Source organism: Aquila chrysaetos, chromosome 12, assembly GCF_900496995.4.
Source record: "Aquila chrysaetos chrysaetos chromosome 12, bAquChr1.4, whole genome shotgun sequence".
In the NCBI taxonomy this organism is placed as follows: domain Eukaryota; kingdom Metazoa; phylum Chordata; class Aves; order Accipitriformes; family Accipitridae; genus Aquila; species Aquila chrysaetos.
In genome coordinates, this window is record NC_044015.1 from 18,708,182 (window position 1) to 18,724,947 (window position 16,766).

At 37.2% G+C, this 16,766-nt stretch overlaps 1 protein-coding gene across 10 annotated transcripts; it reads left to right on the forward strand.

Annotated features, from left to right (window-relative positions):
• Nucleotides 1–17: 17 nt before the first annotated feature.
• Nucleotides 18–14,837, forward strand: FNDC7 (fibronectin type III domain containing 7). 10 transcript variants are annotated; one of them, XM_030032070.2, is made up of 15 exons: nucleotides 18–640; nucleotides 901–1,067; nucleotides 1,523–1,541; nucleotides 2,609–2,866; nucleotides 4,697–4,951; nucleotides 5,665–5,925; nucleotides 6,433–6,690; nucleotides 8,118–8,372; nucleotides 9,085–9,342; nucleotides 9,768–10,022; nucleotides 10,930–11,184; nucleotides 11,772–12,032; nucleotides 12,646–12,675; nucleotides 13,213–13,279; nucleotides 13,730–14,837. In XM_030032070.2, exons 2-14 carry the CDS (start codon nucleotides 1,005–1,007, stop codon nucleotides 13,251–13,253), a joined length of 2,469 nt encoding a protein of 822 aa, XP_029887930.1. In that variant the 5' UTR covers nucleotides 18–640; nucleotides 901–1,004; the 3' UTR covers nucleotides 13,254–13,279; nucleotides 13,730–14,837. The 10 variants fall into 10 exon arrangements, with proteins under 10 accessions (XP_029887930.1, XP_029887931.1, XP_029887928.1 ...); XM_030032071.2 differs by having other exon boundaries at nucleotides 18–161; XM_030032068.2 differs by having other exon boundaries at nucleotides 18–1,067.
• Nucleotides 14,838–16,766: the final 1,929 nt, after the last annotated feature.

Sequence of the window (16,766 nt, forward strand, 5' to 3'; positions counted from 1 at the left end):
GCCGTGCCAGCCCCTCCGGAGCCGTGCCAGCCCCTCCGGAGCCGTGCCAGCCGCAGGGCCCCCTTTCTCTGTGATAATGGGGTACGAAATTCCCGCTGGGGAAGGGCCCGGTGACCAGGGCGCGTCCCCTGAGGAAGGAGGGTCCTCTCGCTCCTCAGAAGGTGAGGCCGGGACGCCGGGAGCGGCCTCTCGAGCCCCGAGGCAGGCTCCTTGTGCGGTGCGGGGAGCAGCCGGGGGGGGGCGGGAGACCGCCTGGCCGGGGCGGCCTCTGCGAAACCTGCCGTGGTCCCGGGTCCTCTCGGGGTGTAAAACTCTCCTCGCTACCGTGGCTTCCTCATAAAAGCTGTCCCCAGGTTCCCTGTTAACGTTCGTGTAAGGCACCGAAGAAAACACTCTCTGTTCATAGAAAGATACCGTTTCTTGATGCCTCAAATCGCCTGTCAGAAGTTACAGCTGGAAAACATAGAGACACGTTGTCAAAAGGGAACTGGCAGTTGATACAAATATGAAGAAATTGGAGGAAAATTTCTCTTTCCACAACACGAAGCCTGAGGAAGAGTGGTTCCCAGTCGTATGGTGGTGTTCCGTTCAAAGGGGACTACAATGAGGGCATCATTCCTGATGGGGAAAAAAGGTCCTTGTAAGTGACAAAAATGCGGATAGATAATAAGCTGAACAGCAAATTTCGAATTTACATTGGGCTTAATTATTTTTTAATCTTGTATAAGCAATACAGAAACTGCATCCTGTAACAGAAGGGAAGAAGAACCACCACCCGCCTGCCTAAAAGTTTGATGCTATGTCAGACTCATTTCACCACGGTTTTGGTAACCGCTGGCAGGCTGTATGTAGTCCAGCAGGGAGGAGGGCCTAACCTAACGCAACCTCCTCTCGTCCCAGGGAGTAAAGCTACAGTGACAGCACTGCTGCAAAATATTCCTGATCACAGCAGGGATCAGCCTGAGCTCATCCCCATGTGAAGGCTGGAACAAAGTTCTGACAAGATGCACAGTGCAAAAAGTAAATCATTAATATTTATTGGACTGCTTTTCAACTGCCTAGAAATGGTGAGTGCAACTCATTTGCTTTAAAACTATTTTCAAGAATGGTATTTTACTCTCTGTAAAAGTAAACTAAAAGTTAAGGTGGAGACTGTCTGACACCCACTTCTACATTCATACGTTGTTACTATTACACTTTTGCAGCGTTAGCAAGTGACTGAAAAATAAAATAATATATTAGGACCCAGGTCTTTTGAAGTCTGTCAACAACAGAAAACTGGATCAATAGGCAGATTCAGAAAGGAAAATGAAGAAGTAATACGATCTGCATACCTGTACTGGATCTCCTTGGTTGCACAAACTTTCCATGCTTAAAGAATCTGAGCAAATACATTGTATCAGTACAATGTGTTAAAAAATGTAGTATTTTAAGTTGTTGTTAGTAACATCATTAGTTTTTCAAGTTTCCAAATAAAATATTTCACTTTGTATTTCTAATTTTTTTACATCTTCCTTTTCAGATCTTTTCATCGAACGCAGGTAAATCTTCAAAATGGTATTTTGGTTTTGCCTGATTATTTTTGAATGGTTCTGAAGAGAACACACACGTGTGATTTCTAATAAAACATTCTGTATGTTCTAGTAGCTTTATAAACAAAAATTGTTTTCAAGTTTGATTCAGCTTTAAAAAATCTATGTTGATATCTTTATAAATTTTAAACCTCATTTTTAGGAGTCCCAATTCTGTCAGACACTCGCACAAAGATTCTGACGGACCACTTACACCTTGACACTAACATGGACCAGGGAGAACACTCAGCTGGACAAATTGTGCTGCTCATTACCTACATAACTGTGCTACAAATAGGATTCAAACTGTCCCATATTTGCACCCAATTAATTGTTGTATCTTTTAATTTAAAAACAAACAAACAACCCACCCCCCCAAAAATGAAAAACCACACCAGAAGAAGCATGATCTCCTAAGTGCAAATATTTCCAATGTTTTACAACATTTTATACTTTCTTTAATCTTGTTTTTTGTGCCTACAGCTCTTACTGCCTTAAATGTGAATACTGACTAGTTTAAAATATGAGGAATGCAAGATTACAAGAAATGCTTTCAGAATTCATTCATTCTGTGGTGATAGTACATGTTCCTTCATATACTGCACTGTCAAGAGTCTTAAATGCTCAATTGTTGCAGACATGTTGTTGCATGGATACTTACGGTAGCATATTCTTTTCATGATTTGTAAAACAAGCATTTGATCCTATTCATGTGTGGAATACTGTTGAGACTAGCTGCATATTCACATACGGATTATACCCGGTATTTTTTTAAATAATTAGACTACAGCATATGGGAATTTTAAGAACAATAGCCATCATCACAACATGGTATTATGAGAGCAAGCAGCAGTTATTAGAGTAATTAATGGATTACAAAAGTGACCTCCAAATTCTGTTGAATGCCAATCATCTGAAAATTAGGTCACGTAGATGCTTGATAAAACACTGAACAATCTTCTTGTCAAGACCTGACTAAATTCAAGAATGACTGAAATGGTTTTTTTGATAATGATTTTTTTTTTTTTTTTTTTTAGGTTTCTCTATGTCTATATACAATGTGACATCACAAAGCATTTATCTCAGATGGCCCAAGTTTTCAGGAGCCTCTTCTTACAGAGTCACAGCTACAGCTGTGAATACTGTAGGCCATTCATTACTGGCTCATTTTAGTGATGTTACACTTAAAGGAACTCTAACTTCATTAATTCCCAATACTATTTATGCTATACAAGCAGAAGCCATTGACAAGAATGGAATTATTCTTGCAGAAACACAGATTATGCAGTCAACAGGTTAGTAAGAGAAACTTTGTGAAGTATAATTTCCATTGACCTCTGTAGGACTGGGATTTTATCCTTGATGTTCCGTTGTACTGGTAGGGAATAGCTGCCATTCCTGTTGAAGCCTTTTGCTGGTTCTCTTACTGAGTTCAATATTAGCATAAGGAGCTCCTTTTCCCTTCTGCCTTTTTTTAATATATATGTTTCCCTGACCTGCCATGCACAGCTTGCTCAGACTGCAGCTTTCCAGATCACCTACCCTTCATTAGAAATGCAGAAGTGAAGCTACATACATTTTTCAGTACTGATGCTGGTATTTTTGTTTCATTCACAAAAGGACTTGTAGCATATAAGTCATTGATGGATATTGAAGAAGAATCTATATGAACAGAAGTGCTCTTTTATTTCCTCACCGAAATGTAATTGAAAAAAATATTCTGTTGAAATTCTCTTTTTAAAAGAATTTGAGTGATAATTTTTAGAAAGAGCCATTATTTTTCCAGTAAATTTCTTTCTTATAAAAGTAATTATTACAATAAAAATTGAAAATAAAAAAGCAGCAGTGTTTATTCTGGTAAGTATATAAAAACCTCTGTTGCTAGCTTAGTTATGGGAGAACAGATATTAATGATCAATGTTCTGTAATTTATTTCTGATATAAATCATGTGCTATATATTCTCTGTTAGGCAAGGAGCTCCCTTAGACTTGCATAAGGATTTCCTGCACAGAAATTTTTATGAATTGTTACTAAAGACAGTATTTTAGAAGGAAGAAAAATCATAGTGCAATAGCTTGCTCCAAGATCACAAAGACACACCTGCAAATGTCCCATAGGCATGGTCATATAGAATATATGTTACGATTTTCACAAGTGGGGCAAAAGAGGGTATCTGACTATAGCTGAATAAGAAATTGCTTGGGACTGAGAGCAGACATAATGCTCAGGAGTTGTATAACCATGTATAATACTTGAAGGGGTCTCTGAAATCCCAAATTAGCTGCCTTGCTATAAATAAGTTTGCCTCAAGGCGCATACTTTTGTCCCAAATATTTTTTCATTCCTTTTCTTAATTTTAGGGGGGATATACCTTCATTTTATCTTGTTTTCTCTTCTAGTGAGTTTTTTGCAGCCTTGCTTTACATGTGCTGATTCTAGTCTGAAAATCCTGATTACTGAACATAAATTACTTGTGATTAAGAAATACACCCTCTGTAGTTACTTTTGTGACTGCAGTACACAAGAGCAGTACACAAGAGCTCTTTCTGAATGCCCTGCAGCATAGCATAATAGAAAAGCATTTAATTGCAATATTTGATGTGTCATGTTATTGTATAACTAAGTATATCCGCTCTGAGCAGGGGGTTGGATAAGATGACTTCCCATGGTCCAAACTAAATTATTGTATGTTGCTCTGATATAGAAATGCCTATGATTCGGCATCCTATTTCAGACTGCTTTGTATAAACATCCACTTCTTCTTTGTATATATTGCTTTGTATATTGCTTTCTATAAACATCCAGTATGGTTAATTGGCTATAGAGCAAGACAAAAAAAGAGACCTCTCAGTGCAACCTAGGTTAAATAATGGTCATTTTTAATAGTGATTTCAAGGGTACTAGAATATTTTTATTGAAAGCTGAAAGTTGGTCTAGAATATCTCAAGACTCTGTGTATTTTTTTAATGTTCACTTAAACTTCATTTAACTTAAATTTTAAACATTCGTAGAAAGTGTAGGCCATTTGTCCTACACTTTGTTTTTGTGAAATGCTCGGAGCAATTAGCATTTCACAGGGCTGAGTTCCCCAACTTCAGTATGTCTATCGTTATTTCCGTTTTAGCTCCAGACATACCTGTTATTGACAAAGCTTATTCAAAACTTAGCAACAGTATCACAGTGGAATGGAGAGCAGTACCTGGGGCTACTAGTTATCTGCTGACTGCACAAGATGGAGATTCCTTCATTGAAACTGTAGTTACAAATTCTCCAGGCACATTGACGGGACTGAAACCTGCCACCTTGTACAGAGTCACTATCAGATCCATAAATTCAGGAGGAAAAAGCCAGCCTTCACCTTTCAGAAGAGCAAAAACAGGTGGACTTTCAAATTCTTATTTCAAATTTTGTAATGTTATTATAATATAAAGCATTCATGCAAACTTTTTTTTTTTTTTTAAATTTGAACAGACAATAAACAGTATAGCCCAGGCATGTACTAGTACTGAATTATTATAATCTTGTATTTTAAATTGTATTGATCACATTCTCCTTTCAGATTTTGAGGACTAGAATTCAGCCATCTGACTTAATGACCAGGACAAGAGTCTGAATTAATGGTTTACTTCATGACAGTACTGTTTAATAGGAAGTTTTACTAGAATTTGTATGAATTTATATATTTTATTTTAAAAAATTCAGATTTTATTTTAACAATAGAAGTAACTTGAGGGAATGGAAGAAATTAAGAAACAGCTAAAAGTATAAAATAATAAGACAATGTAAAACTTAGAGGACAGGAAATGCAGCATCTTCTTGGTGATTTTCATTCTTCAACACACTCAACCTTTCATACTTTGTGTGTGAGTTATATTCATTTTACAAAACCTGTAATATCATAATGGATGCACCAAATCAGTTTACATATTTATTCTGTCAGTCTTGCATTAATTTATTTTTCTGGTTTTGTTGTCACTGAAATTGTCTCTCGGAGTTTGGTGATTGTTGTTTCTGTGTATTCATTTCAAATTTGGCCCTTTCAAACAGCATTACTGAAAAACAAAAAGCTTAATTGGTGTTCTTTCTCAACAGTCCTGGCTGCTCCAATTCTGTCTGTTAGTTCTCCGAGTTGTGACTCCATTGCAGTAAGCTGGAAAGCTGTGTATATGGCAGCTGGATTCTCTGTGTCCCTCATGAGATCAGATGGTTTGGGCAGAATGCTGAAGGAGAACACCACCAATACGTCCTTGATATTTACAAATCTAGATCCAGGAACTCTCTATACTATCAAGGCATATGCCTGGAATGTCAATGGGATACCTGGAGATGATTTCACATACAACCAAAGAACAAGTAAGAAATTTCCTTTTCTGAAACCAAGTAAGCATTAAAAAAAAAGATACACCAGGAAGTATTTATGTGTATGCGTGATTGTGTTATGTTTTTCAAAGATACATTGGGTAGATTTTCAGATCATATAATTTTTACCCCATCTCAAAGTTCATAAAAGCTCAGATGACATGGCTATGTTTAATGAATATTACTGAGGCAAAGATACCATTAACTACCACTGAAGTTGTACCTAGGACAGACCTGGGTAAGGATTACACAAGCTTAGACTGATTTGAGGATTTTTCTAACTGTGAGAAGCAAATATTCAAATAAGGCAAGGAGTTTCAACAGAAAGCTTTCTGATGGTGTACAACTAGAACTATTTCTTTAAAAAATTGTCACTTTAATATGAATGAGGGTAAGGTCTGCACCAGGAAAATTGTATTTAGTTTGCAAGTTATGAAAAAGATCATGTCTGTAGGCCATATGTTAAGTTGTATTTATGTGTTCCAAACTGATATACCGTAGGTCCTAATGCACCAGCGGATGTTCAAGTAGCTTTTAATAGTGGTGCCTTAAGAGCTATTGTTTCTTGGATGCCAACAGAAGGAGCTCTAACTTACAGTGTGACAGCCTCCAGTGGGCTCTTGAAACTGAAGTGTAACACATCTTCTGCCTCCTGCATGGTGCCATCACTCCAATGCAGCTCTGAATATTATGTTTCTGTCACAGCATACAATGATGCTGGATCCAGTAACCCTACTGATGCAGTAAGCTTAAAAACTAGTATGTGTCATTGATCCTTATTCAGTTTATTGCATTTTAACGTGTATTTCTTTAATTTCAAATGTAAATTAGTCCATTACAATTCACAAGTGGTTCTCAAATAGTTATTTCTGCTTCTGAACTTCGTGCATGAACTGTGCCATGTACCTTTCTATTTCGGGGATCATAGCCTAAACTTTCTTCATATTTCTGTGAGAAGAACATGCAATGGTGTATAAACCAGTAAGCCTCTGGTTTTTAACTCTTGCAGAAGTAACTGTTCTAAAGTCAATTTTCTGAGTGTAAAACGAATGTAAGGAATAACAGATCTGTCCTACTGTGTCAGGTCTGTCACAAATCAGTTGGGAGAAATCTGTGAGGAAATAGCATTAAGGACTGGCCCTAGGCTGATCACTGTTCTAGGCTAAATTTAGTTGTTAGTTAGAAAGGAGGTCAACAAAGCCACACTCAGCTAAAGTAGCACCACTATACTAAATTAAGATACTGTCACAGATCGCTCTTGGGTAGCAGCTTTGTCAGGACAAAAGGTTGCTTGTTTCAACTACTTAGCACCACTGCCATATCAGAGGTTATTGCTTCCTGACCTGTTAGGTGAACTGCCCATGTAAACAAAACCTAAACCATTTTAGTTATTATGTGCTACCTTAAAAACACATTATTTACTTAATTATTAGATGTAACCTGCTTCATTTTGACTTCTCACTGATACGAGTTAGAGATCATCCATGTGAGCAACTCAGAGGTGGATCTAACAGTATGAGAGAGTAAGCAAGAGCCAACTTTTAAGTTGTGGGCTGTAATCTTCTTAGCCAACATTGCTTCAGCTAGATCATGTATATTCATTCTAATAGCAACAAGCTAAACTTTTTGAACTAGAAAGAAAGGAAATTATTTAAGCAAAAGCCATGGGGTTTGCAGTTTAATGTGACATTTTGGGATGCCACCAGGAAGGAAACCTGAGCAAAGGACAGCTCTATTCAGACACAGCCAGTGAGTTTCATACCAATATATAAAGGGTTTTCACATAAAGGCTTTTGGATGCCAACTGCTATTCAAGCTAGTATTCTGATTGTCATCCAAAACTACTATTTGTGAGCACTGACTGTGCCAGGTCCTTTTGAAATACTGCCTGGTGCCACAGTTTTTCTTCACAGGGGCTCCTTAAGCAGATCTCTTTTCAGTAAAAACATGAAGGTAGCATCTATTTTGGTCTGTAAAAATCATATTCTCTTTTCGTCTAAATGCAAGTAGCATCCTCTGTAAAGGCAGATAAGTTGCTGTTTTCTTGAACAAGACAGAACAACTGTTCAAGCTGAGTAGAATAATTCTATATATTCCTGATTTTCCTTTATTCCCCAAAAGTATAACTTCAATAAAAATATTCTGATTACAATTATTTTTTTTCTTTTTTAAATGTTTTTTTTCAGTTCCTTGTGCACCAGTAAATATATCAGTTGAAGGGGATGAGCCTGGCCACTTGTTGGTATCATGGTCTAGCGTCAATTTTGGTCATTATTATGTGGTTTTTGTGAAGAGTGATGATGGCTTGGAAGTGCACTGCAACACATCACATACTCAATGCCATTTCCAGTCGGACTGTGGCTTCACTTATTTCATTAGTGTCTTTGCATATAACAAGGCAGGGCAGAGTCCTCTAGGCAATGTATTGAATTACAGTACTGGTAAGTAGCAATGTATTCTTGCAAATTCATTTTGGATCCTTTAACTGTGTTTATGGTAAGCTGATTGAACATTTTTATTGGAAGGTAATGACTTAAAGTTCTATTTTTATTCAATTTTTGGGCAAAACACACAAAGGTTGGCAGAGAAAAAGAACCACTTCACGCTGCAGTTGAATTCAACTTGCATAGTCAAGTGCAACAACATGCTTACAAACTTGAAAATAGTTTGACGATTCACAATCATCAGGCAAGGACATATGAACAACACACAGTCCTGGCATAACATTTGAATTCTGGTCTTGGGTTTTGGTTTTTTGTTTGTTTGTTTTTTTCTGTTGCCTTAGGAAGGGTGTACCTAAGTCTTAAACTTCCTCATGGAGAGTTATCATATTTGGAAAATGAAAAAATAACGAGTTCAATAGGAAATTGTTTAGAGTTATTTAACCTCTAGATGCTCTGAAATTTTAAATCAAGGATATACATCATTCCTATGTCTTACCTATACATTAGAATGCCCTCTATTGATTTGGAAGGAGGGGTACTGAATTAATTCAAGAAGCAAGCCTGGGATTAATGAGACCGTTTGCACAGTACCGGTCTCCTTTGGAGACTTAAGCCACGAAGCGCACAGATGAACAAAAGGAGGCTTTGGGGTTTCGTGCCGGCTTTCAGGTCGCGTTCAAGCCTCCCTCTCTGCCTTGTCTGTCCCCAGCGCCTTGTTGCCCCAGCGACTTCAGGGCGGTGCTCGTGGCGAGCGACACCGTGGAGGTCACCTGGGCTCCTGTCCGAGGTGCTGAAATGTACGAAACGAGAGCCCTGGGCGGGAGCGGCGTGGTGCGCTGCAACGACACCGCCACGGCCTGCACCTTGTCGGCTCTGCCGTGCAACACCCGCTATAATATCACGGTTTATTCTTTCAGCGAGGCCAGGGGCAGCAACACGTCGTGTGCATCCAAGTACGTGGCAACAGGTATTATGAGCGTTCTTATTTTCCTTTAGCAGAAGGAATGATTAGTTAGATGCTGCAGTGATTCATGGATGAAAAGCATTACTGGAGTGCTAAGTTACTGTAACTGATAAAAAACCCCCCAAAATACTGGAAATCTTTAAACGTATACTGCAAGCAGGGAGCTAGAAACCGATTTGGACTGAAAGCTTCTGATGGCTCCAAGTTTTTGAAAACCAGATTTACAATTCATCTCTGGTTTTGTATGCGGAATCCTTATGTTGCCTGTTCTGTCACAAGTTCTAAATTCTCACCAGGAGCAAACATCTACGGATCATATACTTTTCCAAAGTAGTTTGTCAGTTCTAACTGGAACTTAATTTTCATGTGTAACTTACATAGTATGCATAAACGATCTGTTTAAATACAGTTAATATGAAATATTTCAGCTCCCTGCAGTCCTGAAATCAAAAGTATCTCAAAGGAGGCTCTTTCTGCAATCAGTGTGCACTGGCAATCTAACAATGAAGAAGCTACATATATTGTCACTGCCAGAGGAGAGGCTGGACTTTGGCATTGCACAAGCTCTGGAAATTCCTGTACCCTAATTCATCTTCCCTGCGGATCTGCTTTCTCTGTCAGTGCTATAGCAAGATCACCAGCAGGACAGAGCTTACCAAGCTACAGTGTCCCTTTAGAGACAGGTATGTGGGACTTGTATATAGTGTAAAATATTTAGCAGCATAATATTAAAATAGTTCTATGTCTCTTTATGTTTTTGGCTTGTTTTTTTTTAATTACAATGTGTGCATATTATACTGTCTATTGCTGGATGCTAGCTGTCCTCTGCTTAAACATGTATGTATCTTTGTGTGTGTGAGAAGGAAGGATCGCTTGGCACTTGCCTCATACTGAGAAGCCTTAGTGCAACAAATCATCATCTGGCACAGCTAACTAAAATGTAACACCATAATCCACTAATGTAACGCATAACTTCCTTATCAGCATTTTGACGTTTAATATTACCAGGAAAGGCAATGAGGTGATGTCCATTTCAACAAATAAACAGCGTGAAGAACAGATTAAAGCACATCCTACCCACCATTCCTGCTATTAATTTGCTAGCAGAGTTTTGTCCTGTACCACTTACCTAGCCAGTGTCCAGACACAGTTCAGAGGTTAATGTACACTAGGATTTATTTTTCACAGGCAGTTTGGAGGAAGAGACTTTAAACAGAGACAGAGCTGGACTGAGCTATATGACTTGAGGGGCAGAGATGGACCCTGCTTAATTAAACTACAGATGTACCTTGATATTCTGATGACAAATTTTAGTAATTTTTAGTATCTTGGTGAACAATCATCTTATTATAATTCCACGGTTATAGCTCACTGTTATAGACAAATTGAACTTTTATTGACATTCTGTTTATTAGAAGCTTGACAGAATAGTCAAGTATTTTTCAGCATGTTAATGTTTGCCTGAAAAGTATGCACGTCTTCATTCCTTTGCTCTTGATCATGTACTATTCTTGTTGCAACCCCCCCAAATACCTTCCATTTTCCAAGTACAAACCAGAATTGACTTCTCTATTTTTTGTTCTTTTTAAGCTCCTTGTTGCCCTAACGACCTGTTACTAACTCAAGTGACACAGTCTGTAACAAATATCAGCTGGTCTGTTGGGATGGGTGCACAGACATACATAACAACACTGGAGTCCCCGAAAGGACAGGCAAAGTGTCACACTCTTCAAAACTACTGTCTCCTGGGATGCATCACATGTGGCACCAACTATACAGTATCTCTGAAAGCAATCAGTGAAACGGGTTTGACATCCAGTTGCACATATCAAGGATATTCTTCCAGTATGTGAATTGTAAATGCAATCGGGAAGAAAAAGACTCAATATACAACTTACTTTGTATAGTGTTCCTCTCATACAAATAGTGCAGCTGAAATTCTATACACAGTTAATACACTTGCAGTTCCCTCTTTTAAATAAATGCACTTTGGATTATTTTCACGTATCATTTGAACCCTGTTCTTATAATGGCCATCAGTTGGCCATATAAAGAAGTTTTGATAACATTGCTCCAGAACCAATTTTTTAATTTAAATTATGCTATAGCATAATTAAATTTTAGAGACCACAAAAAGACTCTGGGCATTCTAAGGTAGCCCTGGTGCCTCCATAGTCAGGAGAGAGCAACAATATTCCAACCTGTAAAACAATGGCTGAATTCCAGCTCCATAATATGAGTCTGATAGAACATTTTCTTCCCCGGTTCAGTTCAAGAATTATTTTGGCTTTCTGTGAAATAATAATTTCTCATGGAAATGCTGGAATCTGGTGTGATAGTAATCATATCATCTGGTTTAAAATGCACTCTAGGAATTTATAATGTATTGTCGGTTCACAAAATTTGCTTATTAATGTTTCTTATTTTATTAGGTGCTTGCTGCCCTTCTGGGGTGAAGCTATATAGACTCGGCAATAATGGCATCAGGGTATACTGGCGAGCTTCTGATGAAACAATAAACTACAATACTGATTTACATGGCTCAAAAGGCAATTTCACCTGTACCCCTAGCTCAGGTCTAAGTCACTGCGATATCACTGAGATACCTTGTGGGGATGTCTACACAGTGGTAGTATCTCCAGTTACTGATAAGGGGCCGAATCTTACATTTTGTCCTAAAAAAATATATTCAGGTAAAACTTAAATTTCTTTGAATGATGTATTTTTGTCCATGCATGCTAGATGGTTAGAACGTAATCCAAAGTTATGTGAGTAAAGGTGGCATGGAATAGAACTTTTCTATTCTAGTGTCGACTCCAGAGTAAACTTCATGGGTGCTATCTTGCAATATCTGTGACGGGAACTTCACAGGAGCCTTTTGGCACTGGGCATGCTTATCTACACAGGTGCCTCTTAACTAGATCACCCATAACCTGGTGAATACAGAGAAGTTAATTTTCAGTTGGGAGGCTAGTAGTGGTTAGAATACAGAAGCAAATAAATGAGGATTTTTAATTGTTTTGTTTTCTAATTTGTTTTATAGAATTACTGGTTTTGAATAAAGAAACAAATCAAGAACTTCTATGAACCACTCCTAAGCACATTTTTAAAGTAAAAATTGTTTAAAGGAGTAGTAATTCCCTTGGGATTCCTTTCCCAAGGCAGAAATTTAATCCATTATAAAACTAGTGCTATCTGATGGTATTGCATAGTTGTATAGCATGGACTACATTCTACAGATTACTAACATTTTCCAGCTTACAAACTGACACCTGATATTTATACTACTGTTTCATGTCATTTCAGTAACCTGTTCTGGAAGCTCTGTTGGAATGGGTAAGAGCACACGGTACATTCATTCCAAATCCATGATGTTTGTAAAACATGTTAGCATCATGTAACTCCAAATAAGATGCAAATAATATATATATTCGATAGTCAACACTTGTGTTAGTGTTATGCAGGTTTGTCTCACCCCCCATCTTATAATGTATAATTTAAAAAAAAAAAAAAATCTTACCTATATTGTGGCCTGTATACCATCATGCATTCTTCACTGTCACAATATTTACTATTTATCTGATAGCACATATTAAAAGGCAGGCTTATCTTTTATAGCCTCACCATATCCCATTACAAATTAAACTAGGTCGCACTTCTGATTTTTATTTTAAAAAAAGTAAAAAAAAAGTGTGGCTTACCTCAACCTATTCTACCTTATTTCTTCTGAGGTTTCAACAGGATAGTTGTGTGCTTTATTTGCCTATGTAAACTGCTAGAAACAACTTCAAAAGCAGCCACTGAAACAAAAATTTCTCAAGACAGTTGCTTTTCCGTAACTGAAATTGTCTTAATTTCTGAATTCTGTTATAGTGATTTATAGAGGAAAGAGCAATGCAGAACAACATATCTAGATGAAAATTCTGGTTCAGATAAGGAGGTAAGTTATAAGAGTCATAATTCAGATTAGAATGTATTAATAAAACTTTTCCTGCTGCTTAAATCTTTGGGATTGGAGAAGCTTCACTAGTCCTGTATATCCTAAATATAACTAGTTTGTTAAAAACCTCATGTTGTCTACTCCTACTATCAATACTGATTTGTCTACTCCTCCATTTACAATAAACCACTCTTTTACTTCATTAAGACTTTTCTAATACTATACTATAGTTGCCCAGAAAAGCCCTCAACATCCAGACAGATCAAGATACTCTTTGGCACTCATTTGCTTTCTCTGCTAGCTAAATTTGCTCATTCTCCAACAAAAATACTGGTGTTCTGGACTATTTCCTGCCCTTGTCTCAAAAGGATGGCAAGAAGTCACTGCTGACTTCCCCCCCACTTCCCTGCCAAGGTTGATCATCTCTTCTTTGCTGCTGTTCTCCTACAGCTATCCTGGACGTTAAGGTTGTTGATAACACCATTCTCCCTAAATGCTCTTCTCAGTCTTTCTTTCCCTGAAGCTGGAAGGATGACATGTGTGCTTAACTGCAACAGTCACAGCTGCTTGAGGACTGGGAGGAGGGAAGCTGAACAGCTAGCCATATCTGAGATCTAATCCAGGACATCAAATTTGAGCCCCAACTGATGAGATATAATTTTTAAAATGCAGATGAACACTGACGGACATCTCTGTAATCTTTAATTGTAATTTTCCCTGTAAAGCAATCACTTTTAAAAGCTCTTCCAAGACGGTTATTAAGCAGTAGGTATGTTCTAGACCTAATGTATCAATGAAATGTTAAAGGCTGAAATAAAAAGAGTGAAATTTAACTCCTTAAAAAAAAAAAAAAGGCAGCAGTTTAGGTGCACTCAATTCAAAGTAGCTTGAGGTGTAATCAAGTATTCTAAGGCTAATTAATTTTAATTTAAATTTCAGAAAAAGTTTCTTCCTTTACAGTTTTGAGAGGTGACTCATGAGGGTAAACATGATGTCCTCTTCACATCAACTGACTTGTTTTGCTTTGTGGCTAATGAAGAACTGACAGTTATTACTAAAATTTTAATTTCCCATTTTTCAGAAAAAGCAGAACCTTTTCTCATACTCCACAGTGGTTACTTTTGCAGCCAACATAGAAAGCAAAGTTTAAGTTCAGGGGTTCTACATACACATAAAAAGTAAAACAATTACTCAAAGATATCTTACAAAAACAGTCTTCAGAAGCTTAATGTATAAAGGTTACCAAAGGCAATAGGGTTTTTAACACTATTTTCAGCTTATAAAAATAGACACCATGCATTCCAAAAGTTTCTTTTCCTTACAGAACACAGTTGTACTGGGTATCTCAGTCACTGCTTCTGATCACTTGCACAAAATAATCTCATGGAAATCTCACTCTTCAATAAATGGATTGCAGATGGCTCAAGAACTACATCTTGCTTCTTAGAACATGATCTGCATTTATTCACTGTCAGAAGAGTCTTTAGGAAACATTATTTAAAACTGCCCTGCATTACTTAATAAAAAGTTGGGTTTATTTCTCATTTAATTTGAAAAAAACAAAATTAAGAATGTAAAAATAAGTATTGTTCACAACTTTCTTCCTCAAGGGTTTTATTTAAATATTTTTTCTTCGCAGTCATCATTGTCAAATACTGTCACCAAAGCCTAAGTGTTTAACCAGGCAGCTATTAACTGGATTTTCAGAAGTCTAAAGCAATCAGTTTCTTTTCAAATCAAATTCAAGCCACAGCTTTCTTCTTTTCATAGAAACAATTCTGATATTTCCATGCTCTAACAGTAACTGTAATGTATTTTAAGCAATTATAAACTGTTGGTGTATTTTTTCTCCATTCTTCCTGGCATACGGACATTGACATCTCAAAATTACACACTACAACCATGACCATGCTGTAGTAGTATTTTCATCAGCTCCTCTCATTTTCATGATTGAAAACAAGAATTGTAACAGAACATACTATTTGCATCTGTTAAAAAAAAAAAAAAAAAAAGCACTGAAGGGGAGTCAAGATTCCAAGGAAAACCACATTGATTCAGCTCAAAATAGTAGGTAGAAGATGTAGACAGTTTACCAAAACAAGGAGGAAAAGCAACACAACCAAACCAAGCCAGATCCACACCTCCTGCTGTGGCGGTGTATACATTGCAGGTGTTGTTACTCAGGTATTAGACATTATCTAATAATAATTAACACTACCGGTATGTGAAATGTCACTGGTACTCACCAAGATGATTAAAAAACTTTAGTTGGGATCAGTTTCAGGTTCTCTCCAGATTGAGGCAAATGCTTTTTTATGGGTCACGTTGACTTGTTTTAAGATCACAGGAAAGGACAATTAGATGTAGTGTTTTCATAGATGTGGTTTCTATACTGTTTACTAGTATGACAGTCTGGTCTTCATGAAGCAAAAAAAGCAACCAGCCAAACAAACCCCAAAATAACAAAAAAAAAACCCAAACCCCAAGCAACCCAATCCCAAAAACCTCTTAAAAGAAAAACTTGAGAATCAAGAAAATTCCTGTTGAAGACCCAGAGGTAGGCAGCATATTGCTATGCTAAGTAAAATTAATGCTTTCAGAACAGTATCTGTGAATATCACAGATACCACTTATACTAACAAATTAGGTGATTAAAAACACCTAGGTTATTTCATGATAGATGCCTTCACTAATGCTTACTTAATAAAAAAATTCAGTTAAATGAATAATTTTAAAGATGTATTAGTTGCAATTACATGAAGATGAACACTTGCAAAAAAAATTGTACGTATTGTTCCAAAAATAAATTATTTGTAATTGTATTTGACACAGAAGTAATAGCTCAAAACTTAGATGGGCTGTTTTCAGTCCAGTAAAGAAAGTGGCAAAACTCTATCCTTCAGTTGGTTTCAGATTTGACCCAAAATTGCTGAGATTTAAGAAGTGTTCTCCTACATCCAACTATTGTTGGGCAAGAGAAAAAGAAAAAAAAAAAAGCACACTACAACTACATTGCAAAACCTCAAGAGTGGCATTTAAATGGTGTTTTACCCTGCTTAATAGCTGGTCATTTCTCCTATGTGTAAAGTTATGTGCAGTTCATAGCAGTGCAGAAAGGGCTCAAACATCTACCAGAACCAGTAGAAATCCTCTAATTCTTTCAGTTCCCTTTAAGAGATCCTGGCTATTTGTATACTGTCTTTGAGGCAGGGCAGTACTATTCAGCTGTAAATAACAGAAGTATGAGCTCAGTCATGTTTCCTCACCAACATTTAAATTAAAGTGTAAAAAACATGGGTATGCCTGGTGTACTAAGTACCCCCCAACGTGATTGGATAAATTGCCCTGCCATTCAAGTTACCTTTTTCAATACAAATAGATAATCAAAATGCCACTCCTATTGTTTAAAAGTCAGACACATACAAGTCCTTTTGTACTGACACTAATTATCTGCGTAGTTAGGTGACAGTAGGTAGATATGAATCTC

Coding starts and splice junctions, on each gene's coding strand:
- FNDC7 (XM_030032068.2), top strand. CDS start 1,005: ATGCACAGTGCAAAAAGTAAATCATTAATATTTATTGGACTGCTTTTC. Junction 4,952..5,664: donor TTTCAGAAGAGCAAAAACAG/GTGGACTTTCAA, acceptor CTTTCTCAACAG/TCCTGGCTGCTCCAATTCTG. Junction 9,343..9,767: donor ATCCAAGTACGTGGCAACAG/GTATTATGAGCG, acceptor GAAATATTTCAG/CTCCCTGCAGTCCTGAAATC.